The following is a 15,841-nucleotide window of genomic DNA, read 5'->3' on the forward strand; positions in this document are numbered from 1 at the left end:
GGGTGACAGAGCAGTGGCACAGGCTGCCCAGGGAGGGGGTGGAGTCCCCTTCTCTGGAGATTTTCAAGACCCGCCTGGATGCAGTGCTGAGTGATGTGCTCTGGGCAGTCCTGCTTTAGCAGGGGAGTTGGACTAGATGATCTCTAGAGGTCCCTTCCACCTCTGAGAATTCTGTGATTCTGTGACTCTGTGATTTGCATGAAAGGGTGATTGGACCCAGGTCTACTCTGATAATTTTGCCGATAATGTTAAAGGCAAAAGAGATCACAGCGAAGATTTTGCAAAATACCTCTCAGAAACCTGCCGCTGCCGTGGCTGGGCTGCAGAGCCAGCCTTGCCAGGCGGAGCCAGCCTTGCCGGCCCCAAACTGCCTGCATGGCCCAGCCAGCGTCCCACAGCCCGCGGGGGACACCGACGGGGACCATGGCCACCCCAAAGCACCCGTGCAGTCCCGCACACTGTGCCCACGCCACAAGGCTCAACCTGTGCCAAAAGCCTGCTGAAGGAAGAGAATTAACCGGAGGCGACGTTTGACAGGTTAGTTTTTTATTCAGTGCATTGGACTCATACATTGCGGCTGCACCAGCTAACAACATTTCACGCAATCCTGTAAAACCCAACGCTGAGTCCAGTCTCTTGTTAAAGATGCTCGGTGTAAAACGGAAAGCAGTCTATCAAATATTTACCTCAATAATTATAGCTCAGAGCCCAGTGACAGGCCGTGTCCGGCGCGTTTGGGTTGCAGCAGTGGGTGGAGAATGGATCAGTGACTCTGGGCTGGTGCAGGGCTTCATTAACAAACGACTCGACTCAGCTCATTAACATCTCTGCCAATGTTTATCGGGCTGCGGTAGCACCTGGCCCCCCTCTCACAGCCACTTGTTCGGTTACACCGGCGCTTTGAGCACAGGTAGAGCTGTACCCACGAAATCCTTAATGCAATCCCTAATGCGAAATCCTACTGCAGCACTGGCAAACCTGATTTGGGCTGGGGCAGCCTGGCTGGGCTCTGCGCCGAGAAGTCACTCTGGCGCACGACACGGCACGGCACGGCTCTCCCTGTCCCTGCAACCGGGCCGGCAGCAGCAGCCAGAACAAACAGCACGGCAAACCAAAGAGAAACGCAAGGTGCTCAGGCCTGACTATGGGGCAGAGCGAGAGGTTTTCAGGATGGAGGTGTTTTACGCTGCGACCCTCTGGGCTGGGACATCAGCCTGCACAGCACATCGGCAGCTGGGGCCATGCTGGGGAACACGGGCAGCTGCAGCGTCCCTGCTGGGCAGCAGCAGCCAGAACAAACAGCACGGCAAACCAAAGAGAAACGCAAGGTGCTCAGGCCTGACTATGGGGCAGAGCGAGAGGTTTTCAGGATGGAGGTGTTTTACGCTGCGACCCTCTGGGCTGGGACATCAGCCTGCACAGCACATCGGCAGCTGGGGCCATGCTGGGGAACACGGGCAGCTGCAGCGTCCCTGCTGGTGGCACTGCTGGGGCAGGTCCCACAGCCCCGCACACGCTCCGCTCCCCACGGGTAGGCACCGTGTTCTCAACCCTGTCCCACCACGCGGGGAAGGCTCCGCGGGTACGGCTCGGCGGGGGCTCCCTCTTGCAGGAGTCACCCTGGGCAGCACGGGGTGCCCTGGCAGGGGGACAGGACTGGTGCCAGCCCCGCGGCTCCCCGGCACAGCGCTCTCCACAAATCCATCTCCGCTCGTCCCCTTCCACTGCCCCGCTCACGTCCCGCCTGCCCCGCGCTCTGGCCCCGACTCTAGTCCTGCCTCATCCCCGCCCTCAGTCGCTCATTCATTCTGCGTGGAAGGAAGGAGACGGCACAGTGCCAAATTAGCTATCTCAGAGGAAATCTATCGAGTTTTATTGAGCTGCCCGTTACGGGGCCTGGACTGTTACGGGCAGTCCCTGCAAGCAGCAGGCGGTGCTAAGGCATGGTGACCGTCCGGCCGGCACTCCTGGCTGCTGTAAAGCGCCTCTTATTCCTCAGACCAGAGAACCTCTCATCCAGCGTCAGGCTGGTCTGCGGGGGAAAGGGAGAGCGAGTCAGTCCCATGTCTCGTGGCAAAGCACGACCAAACTTGCAGCGGGGTATTGATTAGAGCCCATCAGTCGGGACGGTACTTCACAGCCGGTTAGTCAATTAAAACCACTCAGAACATGGAGACAAGGAGCTCGACAGACTGCGTGCGGCTGGAGAACCTCCAAGCAGTGCCCAGCCCCAAGACACCGGGCGTCCTCGGCAAGAACAGGAGCAAGCAGATGGCATTTGAGCACAAGGCACTAAGGAAAACCAAACCATCCAGACAAGAAATGCCGGCAATGAAGAAGGCGGAGCAGGATTTCCAACCTGCCCCAGGGCTTTTGGACCATACTTCGGCGTAAAACGTGGCACCGAGAAGGTCACCAAAGCAAAGAAAGAGCAAAGCCCACTGCTGTGTGTCTCTGAGGAGTAGGGAGTACCGACAGTGAAATGGTCTTCCCCGGCCAGGACCGCTCACAAGCAGCATCTCCCTGCTCCGGGCGAGCACATGGACAGGCCAAGAGGGGCCAAGAGAGTGGGGAAAACTGGGCTGAGTCTGTGGTTGCTGAGCAGTCTTCTCAGGCGCCTTCAGTTGTGTGAGCAACCGAGCCAACGTGGCTACTGGAGCATTCTCCCGGCTTATGCCGGACAAACCCAATGGGCAACCCCAAAAACCTGAGCGCGACGTTAAGAGCTTAGTGGCAGAGCTGCTGGAGGGTGCAAGGCGCTGCTGGGCCCGTCGCCAACCCTCTACCTGGTTGGCCATCGCGCGGAAGTTGAACCTCAGCAGCACCCCCTTGGGCTGGGGCTTGGCCGGCGGCGGCGGGGGCCTGCGGCTTCGCAGGAACGGGCGCTTGGAGCCAGGCCTGGGGAAAGCACAGACATGCAGTCACTCAGGACGCGAAGGCTGCTCACTTCCCACCAGCGGCAAACCCACATGGAGCCACAGAGACACCCACATGCCCCATACGTCCCACGGGACGTCTCAGGGCAGCCTCAAGGGTGAGTCTAAAGGGTGCTGGGAGAGTCCCGGCGCTGGGGACTGCGTCACATCAAGGCTATCACGGTGTGCTCCCAGCGCCCAGGACATGCCAAGAGACCCCCCTTCTCCCTGTCCCCAGATGGCTGCCAGATGCTACACCGGCTCAGACCGGGGTGACACTGTCCCCCCACCCTGCGCTCCTCTGGCACAGTGAGCGCACTGTGTCCCTTCAGGGTGTGCGGCATTGTCCCCCGCCACACCAAGCACAACCAGCCCACCACCTCCCACTGCCACCTCCTCCCGGTTCTCCTCACTCTGGGTAACAAACAAGCCGCAGGGTAATTACCGTCTCCTTTCAGATACGCTGTGAAGGGAACGAGACATCATTTGCTAACAGTTTTGGCTCCGCACCAGTCATTGCATGCTCATTATAGAAGAAGGGAAGCTGCAATAATGCTAAAGGGATTTTCAGTGGCTTTTGTAGGGCTCCCATCCTAACAAGTCACCTCATTTACTTACGCGCCACTCTGGCCCGCCTGGGGATTAGCCACAGAAACCGTCAGAACTGCCCCGGCGCTGGGTTTCACGTGCCACCTGCCGAGACAGGGAGATGTAGGCAGCTTTGATTCCAGCACAAAAGAGCACGTCGTGTTTGTAGCATGCCTTTCTTCACCCATTACCTTCTCATCCTCGGTGGTTTCCCTTCTCCATTAGCATCCATCTGCTGCGAAATATATTAAAAAAAAAAAACAACAACCAGACTTAAAGAAGGCTGGAGAACCTCTCCTATGAAGACAGGCTGAGAGAGTTGGAGGTGTTCAGACTGGAGAACAGAAGGCTCTAGGGAGACTTTATTGTGGCCTTCTAGTCCCTAAAGGGGCTACAGGAGAACTGGGGAGGGACTCTGGATCAGGGAGGGGAGCGATGGGACGAGGGGGAATGGTTTTACACTGGAAGAGGGGAAATTTAGATGAGATATGAGGAAGAAATTGTTAACTGTGAGGATGGTGATCCCCTGGGGCAGGTTGCCCCGAGAAGCTGTGGCTGCCCCATTCCTGGAGGTGTTCAAGGCCAGGTTGGACGGGGCTTGGAGCAACCTGGGCTGGTGGGAGGTGTCCCTGCCCAGGGCAGGGGCGTGGAACGAGATGATCATAGAATCATAGAATTGCTGAGGTTGCAAGGGACCTTTAAGATCAACAAGTCCAACCATCAACCTAACGTGACAAAACCACCTCTAAACCACGTCCCCAAGTACCACATCTGCACTTTTTTTAAACACTTCCAGGGATGGCGAATCCACCCCCTCCCTGGGCAGCCTATCCCAATGTTTAATAACCCTCTCAGTGAAAAAACATTTCCTAATATCCAATCTAAACCTCACCTGGCATAACTTGAATCCATTTCCCCTCATCCTATCACTTTACACCAGGGAGAATAGGTCAGTCCCCACCTCTCTACAACCTCCATGATCTTCATGAGGTCCCTTCCAACCCAAACCATGCTATGATTCTATGAATTAGCTCTCAGAAGCAATGATTCCTGCTCCAGCATTTCACTTGGTGTATCTGAATAGCTCCTCCTTTGCACATTGTCAAGAAATTTGCTCGTTTTGGGTTTCCTGCCGGCACAGTGATCTGTATGGGGTGGCTTTACTTTGCCCTGCTTGTGCTGCTGTACAAACTGCAAGGTTTACTTTTATCACCCGCCCAGGTTTTTATTTCCCAGCTGCTAGATTAAGCTGCATTAAAAATTGCCTGTCCTGCAAACAATTTCCTAGGAATATATTCATTCCTGAAGTCATCCATCTCTCCCAGTTGCTTTTAGAAGCAAAGATACAACTGGGCAAAGGCTGGTAAAACCGAAGGCTTGTCACCACCAGCAGGCTGCAGAAAAAAAAAAGTCTCGATACTGACCCCTCTCTGAAAGTTGGCTTTGGAGAAGCGCTGCTGCATCCGCTTCTACAGAACCTGCTCTATTATAAAGGAAAAGGCCTGATGGAGAAGGGGGAGAGAGAAAAGGGCATCTGTGCATATGACTCCAGGTCTCACCTAAAGTTTAATGCTGAAATATCAAACCCAGTGTGGCACTGAAAAACAGGATGGGAAGCAAACAAGGCTGCGTGTTACCAGGTTCAGCCCAACGGGTCTTTTCTGCCAGCAAAGGATTTTGGAGGAACTTGTTTTTCTGCTCAAATGAAACAACAGCTTGCGTTTGTTCTGAACTCTGCTCATTAAAAAAAAAAAAAAAAGAAGAAGAAAACCAGAGGAAAAAAATCTGGTCAGAAGGAACCCTGGACGTCATTCAGTCCCCACTCTGCTCAGAGCAGAGAAGGTCGGGGCTGCCATGGAGCTTCCTTTGGAGCTTGGAGAACACAAGAACCACAGTGAAGAACCCCGAGGCTGCCCGGTGCCCGGAGGCTGCCCAGTGCCCGGAGGCTGCCATCCTCACAGCTCCCAGGGAGCAGCATCTGCTTCTGCGGCCCCGCTGCAGGACACCCTCCCTCCCTCCCCCTGCCTATCCTTACGGCTGGAATCTGTATTCCCTGCCTTTATGGAAATACATGCTATTTCACCCTGCAAAAGTTTTCCCCAAAGTGACAGAGGGAAAATTTAATAAAAATACAAAGGTCACATTTTCCGTGCTTTCTAAAATAAAATGACAGAACTAATACCTGAATTATTAACTATCAGCACGAGGTTGTTCTTATTTCCTGGTGCTTTCCTAACATACCCAGGGGTGTATTTTCTCATGTTGCATGAGCACACGGCTGTAGCCACTCCCAGCTGGCACTGACCAAGCACAGAGCCTCAGGAGTTGCACAGGGAATTGCCGAAAACCAAAAGAAAAGCCCAGAGTTACCCAAGATTTTACCTTCTCCCCGGGCCGTGGGTGTTGGAGGCAGCTGCTCTGAATCTCTTAGGGCCTGGGGGTGGCCGTCGCCGTCCATCCGGCTGCCCACTGCTGCTGCTGCTTTTGGCGAAAGCGTCATTGTTCTTGTTGCCCTGGAAGAGGCGGGAGAGCTCAGCCGCGGCCACCCGTGCCGCGGTGCCCCGAGAGGGAGCAAGGGCGGGCGCCCGCTCGCCACCATCCTCCCATCCACCGACCACTGCTGTCGGACAAACCACTGCGTTTATTTGGCATTCTCTTTGGTTCCGTCCCCGGGGGAAACCCAGCCCGTGCTGACGTGCAGGTGGCAATTGCCGATGCTGCCACCGGTCCCTCCCTGCTTTCGGATCCCTCCCAGGCTCAGCCCCGTGCCGTGGGCTCTGCGTCCCCCTGTTCTCATTCCCAACAGGTTTTCCTTTGCAACAGAACCACCCTTTTTCTTTAACCTTTGATATTTTCATGATGGGAAACTGATTCTTCACTAAGTCTGTTAAAACCTGGCCGCTTCCGTAGTCTTTTGTATCTATGGCAGGAATCTTTCTACCAAGCAGCATTGTAGTCTCAACACTTGGACTTAGTCTACGCTCTTGTCAACACTGAGTATGTGTGCCTCGGGTCCTGGGCATGAAACTACAAGTACCAGGAAGAATGTTTTGTTCTAATGTGGAAATACCCCCCCAAAAAAATGAGTCCAGAGAGAGCAAATCTCACAGGAGCCAAGAGTGACAGCTTTGCTCAGGTTCCTTTTCGGTCACTGACTCTTTCTTGTTCAGACATGTCTGTTGCCTGGCCCAAGCCCCGAAGGGTGAAGCCCATCAGAAGGCAGTGTAGGTCCTCCTGCAGTTACTGACACAAACTGCCACGGGCTCTGTCTCATTTATTTCTGGAGGACAACCACCACCACTGCTCCCACCCACCAACTGAGATGTGTTTCTACATTCTTCCTACTCGGTTTACTTCTGCAAAATGGAAGCTACCGTGGAATTATGCCTCCTCGCTGGAAGCTACCGTGGAATTATGCCTCCTAGCAACTGCTTATTACTTTCCGTTAATACCCAGCCACGTTTAACATCTGAGTCATCACAGTCTTTATTTTCCAGAACAGCCACACTCCATGCACATGCACGCTCGGTCCAGGGCTCTCTTATTTATACCCCCGGGACACAGCCAGTGAATGTGCCATCATGTTCGCCACTTCGGTGTTTTTTTAAAAGCTTACTGAGCATACGTGACCTCCTAATTGAGTGGATTTCCATCAGTGCGGAAAAGAACAACCCCCTCTCACAGAGGACTATTTACCGTCTTGATTTCCACCTTTTACACCAAGTCAGTTTAATATTAGTGATGCCTAGAAGAAAAGCTGTAAGAATTACTTTAATGGCAAACGCGTACCTGCCTTCCCATCTCTTGAGTCTTAAAAAGAACTCAAAACCCAAATGAAAATATTTCAATCTTTTTTTAAAAGTATTTTTGAGCAGAGATGAGACCGAAACATTTAAACTTGAAAAAGGGAAAGCCACGGATGAAAAAAAAATGCATTTTACACTAAAGGACATGGGCAACCTGACCCCTGGCTGTCACAGCCCTGGGAATCGGTGTTTCTGGGGGGATACCCTCTTGCTAGTGAAAAGTATGTCTCTGAAACAAAGTCAACAACAGGCTGTCCTCTGACTTCACTGCACCTCGGAAAATGCTCTGGGTGGAGGAAAGATAACGGTGAACCTTACCAAACCTCCTCTGAATGATAACAGTAAGATGAGATGACAAGGAATTTCTTTTTACGGAAATATTTTCAAATCTTTTAGGAAATACTTTCAAACCTTTTAAGAACACATTTTTTAAAAAAAAAATCTTTTTTGCAAAACCCATGGGAACTGATTCAGTAAAAGTATGCCGAGTCATAAGCTTATAAAACCAACTGGAAAATTGCTATTTCATATGCATATGTGTTCTGTACTCACCTATGCATACAAATGCTGTGCACAGGCACATGAAAGATGGTGCCTGTAAATTTTTTTTATGTAGATTGTGCTTCGGGGTGATCCAGGATCACAAAATCCAGCAGATTTCTACGTGACGTTTGGGAAGAGCTGTACCTTCCTTACCCACTTACCTCCAGAGCCGATGCCTGGCGATTTAACGGGCTCACTCCATTTAATGGGGCAGCTGCTCTTCTCCTGGGACCGGGCACAGTATTCCTGAACTGTCTCCGATTGTATTGTTGTTGTCCAAATCCTCTTCTGAAACGGTTAGGTCCTATGAAAATAAACCCTTATTTTAGCATCCTTCAAAACTTGGTTTGCAACTACAGTTTTGCAAATGGATTACAAGGTTAACTTAATATGATACAGGAGCATCTATGTAAATAGTGATGCAAGAATCACATTCATTTATTCCAGAAAAGTAGATTAATTTTGCAGAATATTAAATAATTTATCTTTCCAATGTCTCACTAACATTCTTACTATACATAGGCCTGACAAACACGTTATTTGATCTGAAAGCATATAGAAGAGAAAAGCCTTCCACAATTCTGATTCCTAATAAAGGCAGGAACGCTCGCATCAGGAAACCTGTCAATCTGTTGTCAGAGCTCACATTGCTATTAATTAACTGTGAAATGGAAAAAGCCTTTTGATACAGACGGGCAAGTGACTCGAGCATCCAGGAGCCAACCCCACAGCAGCCTGGAAGAGCTCTGAGTGCCCATATTATAGCACTTGATAAGTGAAGACTGGACCATAATTTTTATATACATATATACACACATATATATATGAAAATTTTTTTTTAGCTTGACATATCCTTACTTACTGCATATATTGGAGGGGGCACCCTCCGGCTGCTGTTTTACGTACCTGCGCAGCACACACACCCCAACAGCCCATCTTGCATGTAACGCTTTCCCCTAAGCCTGTTTGTGATTTTGACGCACGCCGAAGCGCGGAGTGAGGAAAGCGCTCCGTCAGACGCAGGCACAATGCACCACAGCCGAATTACTCCTCACAACTACTACTTCTGTAGTCATACCGGAGCAGACACCTTCCAAGTCGCTACACCAGCCAAATGTGCACGCCTGCTCAGAGGGGTGTATGCACCAGGCACAAAGCAGTGCGTGGCAGAGGGCAGCACAAGTGCCGTTAAACCATGGACCACACAGCAGAACCTCACTGGTACAAACCACAGAGCAGGTATTGATCCTACACCATCGATTCCTCCATCGCAGCAATTTATAATGACTTGGAGCAATTAGAAATGAAGTGTTCTGAGGCAATGGTGACATTGCTGTCAGGGGCCACCACCGCCAGTGATTAATGAAGGCTTCAGCCCCAGCGTGTGACACGGCCAGCGTGGCCTGGGGACACTGGAATACGAGTGAAGATGACTTGAGCGGCTCTGGCTCTAAAACAAACGGGCAGCAGAGTATGTGTATTCTTCACTGAAAGGGTTGTCCAGCATTGGAACAGGCTGCCCAGGGAATCACAGAATCATAGAATGGTTTGGGTTAGAAGGGACCTTAAAGACCACCCAGTTCCAACCCCCCTGCCCTGGGCAGGGACACCTCCCACCAGCCCAGGTTGCTCCAAGACCCGTCCAACCTGGCCTTGAACGCCTCCAGGGATGGGGCAGCAGAAAATAACTACTGGGCCCAGAGAGCTCGTGAACAGCATGGCATTTTTGGGAGTGTTCCCAACTGGCACCTCCGGCCGCAGGGAGGGACGTGCTCTTCAGGAGGCGCTTCCCACGGGGAAAAGAATCACAGAATCATAGAATCATCTAGGTTGGAAGGGACCTTTAAGGTCACCGAGTCCAACCATCAACCTAACACTGCCCAAACCACCACTAGACCATGTCCCTCAGCACCACATCTGCCCATCTGTTAAATACCTCCAGGGCGGGCGACTCAAAATCCAGGCTGGGCAGAGAATAGATTTAGAGCAGCCCTGAGGAGAAGGACTTGGGGGTGCCGATTGACGAGAAGCTCAACATGAGCCAGCAATGTGCAATCGCAGCCCAGAAGGCCAACTGTATTCTGGGATGCATAAGAAGAAGTGTGGCCAGCAGAGCGAGGGAGGGGATTCTGTCCCGTTACTCTACTCTGGTGAGGCACCACCTGGAGCACTGCCTCCAGCACTGGATCCCCCAACATAGGAAAGACATGGACCTGTTGGAGCGGGGCCAGAGGAGGCCCCAGAGATGCTGCGAGGGCTGAAGCCCCTCTGCTGGGAGGACAGGCTGAGAGAGTTGGGGGGGTTCAGCCTGGAGAAGAGAAGGCTCCAGGGAACCCTTTTAGCAGCTTTCCAGTATCTGAAGGGGGATAAAACAGGACAAGAGGGAACAGGCACAAACTCAAACACAGGAAGTTCCATCTGAACATGAGGAGGAAATTCTTTACTTTGCGGGTAGTGGAGCACTGGAACAGGCTGCCCAGAGAGGTGGTAGAGTTTCCCACAGTGGAGACATTCAAAGCACACCTGGACGCTGTCCTGTGCAACCTGCTGTAGGTGACCCTGCTCTGCTAGAAAATCATGCCCCTGTCAGCCAGTTCCTATTAGCGAGCCTCTGCTCAGCAGTGCGCTCCAGGCACACCTCAGCCAGTGCAATTAACTAACGAGGGAGCCATCAGCCCGCGAGGGGTACCCTGTGTCCGCCAGCTGGGGACCAAGGCCTCTGCCTGCCACATGCATCCCGAAGCGGGACACATGGGAGGCTCTATCTCTGCAAAAAGGCTGGCTGGTAGGTATTTATCAGTGGAAGACCATGTGAATAAAGCCCCACAGCACCAGCAGGTGGGGAACACCCCCACTGTGTTCGGGTGCAGGGTCAGAGCCCAGTGCCCGGCACACCTGGGCTGGCCAAGGAGCACCTCTGCCCAGCATGACCGGTTTGGGGAGAAGCCTCGATGCCTGACTCTCTTTTTTTCCAAGGAGATTTGAAATTCAAATTTCTTGTCATTAAAAATCATCTTTCCCCACTGGGGAGGTGGTTTAAGCCATATTCCAGGAGGGATAACAGCACTTCGCTCGCACGAATTCTCCTGCTGGTTTAATCAGCATAATACCCTTCTCCATCCTCTGTCATTACAGCGCCGGGCTGTTCTGATTGTCATTCGGATAACGGTTATCACGTCTCAGCCCAGAAGGGACTGCGTTTCAGCCAGGACTGAAGCAAAATGAGACCCTGAAGAATTATGGGCTAAATTCCCAGTCGTGCTGAGCTTCCCAAAATTGCTACTGACATCAGCACCGCACTGCTCGGTGGGTCTCTGCACTTGGCAGGGCTGAATTCAGACCCAGTTAAAACCTCTGAAACACTAAGACTAGCAGAAATAATTCTATAAATGAACGGAAAAGTTCTCCTTTCTGAGGAATAGCCAAAAAAGAATATTTTGTTCGATTTATTTGACTCTGCATGCAGTAGTTGCTTGAGTGTGGAAGAATATCAAAGCCTGTGTTTTTGACAGAAAAATCAATTTGCAAAGGGCAATTACCACCATTCAGGTTTGAACCGGAGCGACCCTCAGTAAGGCAATGTGTGGTGGAGACCACGAACATGAGAGCAGGAGGCAGATCGGAGAGAAGCAGGATTGCTCCCAGCGATCCCACTACCACTGGCACCCCAAGGGAAGGCTGCAAAGATGCTAAAACCTTCCGCAAAATGCCACTAAAACCTTCAGTGAAGTGATTCAGCAGTGATTTAAAAAAAAAATAAAGCAAAATTTTTATAAGAGATGGCATTTCATGCCACAGATCACTTTGGCTTTGGAGATAAAAGCTAGTGGAACCAAACATAGATTAGTGTGCGATCACTCAGTATTATAAAAAAAACTCATCATAAAAATAGCATGGTTGGCAAAAGTGACAAATTAGCTCCAATAACTGAGCTATCACAGACAGTTACTGAAGGGGTAATTTAAGTGTGTTCTGGGAAAAAGAGGATTAGGAAGAGGCATAATTAAAATATGCAAAGCCAAGAGGGAATAGAGAATAGATATTAAGTCACTTTGAATTAGTAATTCATGAGAGGGTGGAAGGGAGAGAAATGGATGAATTTATGCTCTGAAAGGGCTCTGATATTCCATTGTTGCAGAGAGAAAAGCTATTCAGAGCCTGAGTACATCTTATACGCTGGCAGGAATCAGACAGGAGAGGGATGTAAGGGCTGTATTTCGTGACACGACCGTGTTTCCCCGCCTGGCAGGCCCCCACCGTTCCAGGGCACTCACCCACCTTGCAAATTCCTCTGCATCCAGGCGCGGAAACGGGGCCGCCCGTACCCGTACGCCGAATTCCTGTTCTTGACCTGCTGCCTTCGCCTGTCCCCCGCGGCACCGGCATCTGTTTGCTCTTTCCTGTGGCGTTTTATGATGTCATCTAAACCAAAACAGCAAAGGGGAAACCTGTAAAAACTTGTGTTTTCTACCAACGGGGATTCCCACTTTTGGTGCTTGCAATTGTCCACAGTAAAAACGGAGCTTGCGGTTCTGTGAGCTGCACTGGCCGGATAATAAAAGATTAAGCTTAGCTCAGAAAGTATAGGATCAATTCACTCGGCTCCTGTGGGCTGGAGATTAGAGCACAGCAAATTATTTAAAACCGTGCTACCACACGGCACGTATCCACCACGTGGGGAACAGGGATTCCAGCCCCACGTCCCACTGAGGCATCCAACCCTCCAGATTTCCCACAAGCGTAAGGGAATACATTTTTGCAGGGGCACCGGCAGCTCCATGCTGGGCAGAGAAGAGTTTTTGAGCAGACTGAAACTGTTGGGAGGCTGCGGGAGAGGTGGTCAAAGTGGGGAAAATGGGCAGAAGCAGCACTCATGGGTGCACCCATGCTGCCACGGCCACTCCGCGCCATGTGCGGGACACAAGCACCGCCCTGTGCAGAGGATGTGTCCCCCATGTATCAGTAACACAAACGCTGTTCAAGCGTCACGCAAACATGGGTGGAATGAATGTCCCCCCCCAGCCCCTAAATTTGTAACGGGGGGAACTGAAGCTTGGTGCAGCACAGGCTGTGACATGAGGGCTGCGGGGAGCAAATCTCACTTGTACGGGGTGACTGACAAGAAAGGGGACATCGCAGTCCTGCAAGCACTCATGGTTCACCAGGCAGTTGTAGGATGGTTTCCCTTCAATTCCCATCTCCGGAGTCAGCTGCCTGCACATCTTTCTGCAGTGCTTTAGGAAAAACGAAGCAAGTTTCTAACCCTCAGTGGTACGAGATGAAGCTTGAAGCCATAAACCTCTATGGCTTAAAACCCAGTAAGCAAATAGATGCAACACACATGAAGAACATCAGCAGCACTCTCTGTTTTAAGTTTCACAGTCTTCAGGACCTGACTCTTGATTTTCTGACTATCTGGGGTAGCTGCTCCTGCTTAATTACCCAATACAGCTAACATAGAGCAGGAACTTCTTAGATTCTGCCACTGTCTGGTGAAGCAGAGGGGGAGAATATCCCAAATACAAGAGGATTGTGCAGGGGCTGCCTGCTCTCCCCTGCAAAACCCGGGTTCTGCCCTATCAACCCGTCTGCACCGCACCCAGGGAACCAGCTCTTGTGTTTCACGCTGGCCACGTCAATTCAATTGCCATGCTTACACCGCTGCCAGCAGCAGTGAGATATTTTGGGGACCCTGCAGACAGGAGGGAGGGCAACCAGCCAGCAGAAGCGCGGGGACCGCACAGCCCCCTCCCACCTCTGAGGCCCCATCGCCACCCCACCACAAAAGGGGTATAAAACCAGCCCAAATGCAGCAACACGGACCTGGGAGGGGATGTCCTGCCAATGTCCCAGGGGTCCCCTCACCCAAACATCTTATTAGGCAGCTCTGAAAATGTACTCTACTGAGCTCTTCCAGGAACCACGAGATGTTTCTCACTTGCTTTGCAAGACACCATCCAAATGCAGTTCCCAAGGCACAGAGCCCGTATGAAAGAACCGACCATTTTCCCTGTGATGTAGACACTTTTGACTTAAAACTACATTAGTAGCCCCAAGAAGACGACACCCAGTTTCTCCCATGGCCATTTTGGCACTGTGCTGCACCAGTTGGGAGCCAGCTGAACGTCCGGGTGCTGCCCTGGGCACAGCCGCCATAACCAGCGGCACATCATCCGAACTGCTGTGCTTTAGGACAACCGGAGGACAAGGGACATAAATAAAGGAAGGCGATGATCCACCTGCAGCACCCAGAGAACACCTGACAGGGTTTTAAAGCTCATACCCACCCTGAACAAGTGTTTTTAACTCTTTAAAAGACAGCGCTGGAAGCTGAGGCATCTGAACCATGCACAAAATACTTTTAGATGCAGAGCTCTACCAAGAAACAGCTCAAAGCCCCTCAGTTCTCAACGAGCTGGTCTGAAATCGAGAGCATCTTCTTAATTCAAGCTGCTCTGATGAAGAGAAAAGGCAAAGGGACATCTCCTCATTGATTCCTATTTTCCAACGATTTCTTCTTTTAACCTCAAACCTTCCAGAAAATGTAATAAAGGCACACCCGTTAAGCTCCAAGCAGAATGTTTTAACTTTTAACAAATTAGCGAGGAAAAAAGTGTCCAAATCAGGCCTTTTTCCAGGCAGTGGTTACTCCACCTCCCTAAAGTCACTGGAGTGAATGCACAGAAGCGCCATTAGCTCTCAATAGGCGATTATCACTAACAGCACATCATACCTCCAGCGCTTGTCACTTGTCATTTTCTATCAAGAAGGTCCTGTGTCGAAATTGATATGAAGCCCAGGGAAAACAAACGAGGGCAGATGTAAGAATAGGCTGTGTGACCGCTTTTGTGATTCCGCTATCAGGTCCGCCAGGGAGAGAGCACTGGGAGGGGCTGGGCCATGCTGGTGGTACAGATGGGCTAACGATCTCAGCTAAGTGTGCCTTTGGGACATGTGCTATTTGGGGCACGGGCTGCTTTGAAGCACACCGCCAGCATCCCTGCGGCTCTGCAGGGAGGTGGATGCAAGCATCCAAGGGTACGCTATCTACAGCGCGAGGAAGAGCTGGCGGGGAACGGAGAGGAGATGAATGCTCAGGTGTCCCGTCTGTCACCTTTCAGTGCCTTTTTTCGCCTGGGTATGAGTCCTTACCCTGTCTTTTGCATCCATAAATACAATGGGGTTAACAGAGCAATGTAATGAGTACTACGTAAGGCTGGAAGGGATCCTGAGAGGTCATTTAAGGTACCCCCACGCCCTCAAGACAGAATTAGATCTATCAGGGTGGCTTTAGAGTAATTGCTGCCGTTCCCTGCGACTGCTCACTCAGCCCACTGTATCTGAAAGCACAGAAAGAAGCACCGGGCAGTACAAGTACCAGTTCTTCCCCGGGGCTCTTGTTTCCCAGTTCTCCCTCCCGCCCTGAGCGAGGAGTATGCCAGATGGGACACGGAGGTGGACCACGGGAGGTCTGACCCGGGGGGGTGGGGGGAGACACTGCGGGAGAGCAAAAAGCACAGGGAGCATTGCAGGTCAGCAAAGAGAAAACGGGTGTGCAGCACCATGGGAGAAAACAACTAAATGAAAAATTAGGGACCCACTACTGCTGTAAATAAACAAGGGTGCATCGGCCAAGGGATCGGTTCGGGTTTGCAGTGGAATACGTTCCGCTGTTCCCGGAGAGTGGCTCACTGCTGGGAAGAAACAACCCAAGGTTTGGGTTAGGAAGCCGACCCAGAGACAAAAGGTGCTGTGGCCTTTCCTCCCACGGCGGCGGCGATGTCAACGCGCCAGTCCCCCAAGACCCATCGTCCGAGTGCTGCCGGCCGGGCATCGGGAGTCAATAACAGGGCAGTTGTTGGCGCCTGGTTCGGACGGCGGGTGCCAGCGCCGTGGCCAACATCACGAGCCCGTCGCTATAAATAGCCCGTGCGCCCCACCACCGCCTCACCGCCCTGTTGCGATAGAGGGCTCGTTTCTGGAAGCCTG

The 15,841-nt window shown here is 51.7% G+C and overlaps 2 protein-coding genes across 2 annotated transcripts in view; one reads left to right on the forward strand and one right to left on the reverse strand.

Moving 5' to 3' along the window:
- Positions 1-1,936: 1,936 nt before the first annotated feature.
- Positions 1,937-12,763, reverse strand: LOC104283606 (UAP56-interacting factor-like). Its single transcript, XM_009881806.1, is given in 11 exon segments — positions 1,937-2,032; positions 2,787-2,898; positions 3,534-3,608; positions 3,695-3,738; positions 4,928-4,972; positions 5,745-5,820; positions 5,886-6,016; positions 8,014-8,156; positions 12,131-12,401; positions 12,403-12,426; positions 12,428-12,763. Coding segments are annotated over 11 exon segments (1,353 nt in total).
- Positions 12,764-13,130: 367 nt separating this feature from the next.
- Positions 13,131-15,841, forward strand: part of LRCH2 (leucine-rich repeats and calponin homology (CH) domain containing 2) — a 63,792-nt gene continuing 61,081 nt past the window's right edge. The window contains exon 1 of the mRNA XM_009881807.1: positions 13,131-13,170. Coding sequence (XP_009880109.1) covers positions 13,131-13,170 — 40 coding nt within the window. The remainder of the gene's footprint in view (positions 13,171-15,841) is intronic.

Source organism: Charadrius vociferus, unplaced genomic scaffold (assembly GCF_000708025.1).
Source record: "Charadrius vociferus isolate BGI_N301 unplaced genomic scaffold, ASM70802v2 scaffold472, whole genome shotgun sequence".
Classification (NCBI taxonomy): Eukaryota; Metazoa; Chordata; class Aves; order Charadriiformes; family Charadriidae; genus Charadrius; species Charadrius vociferus.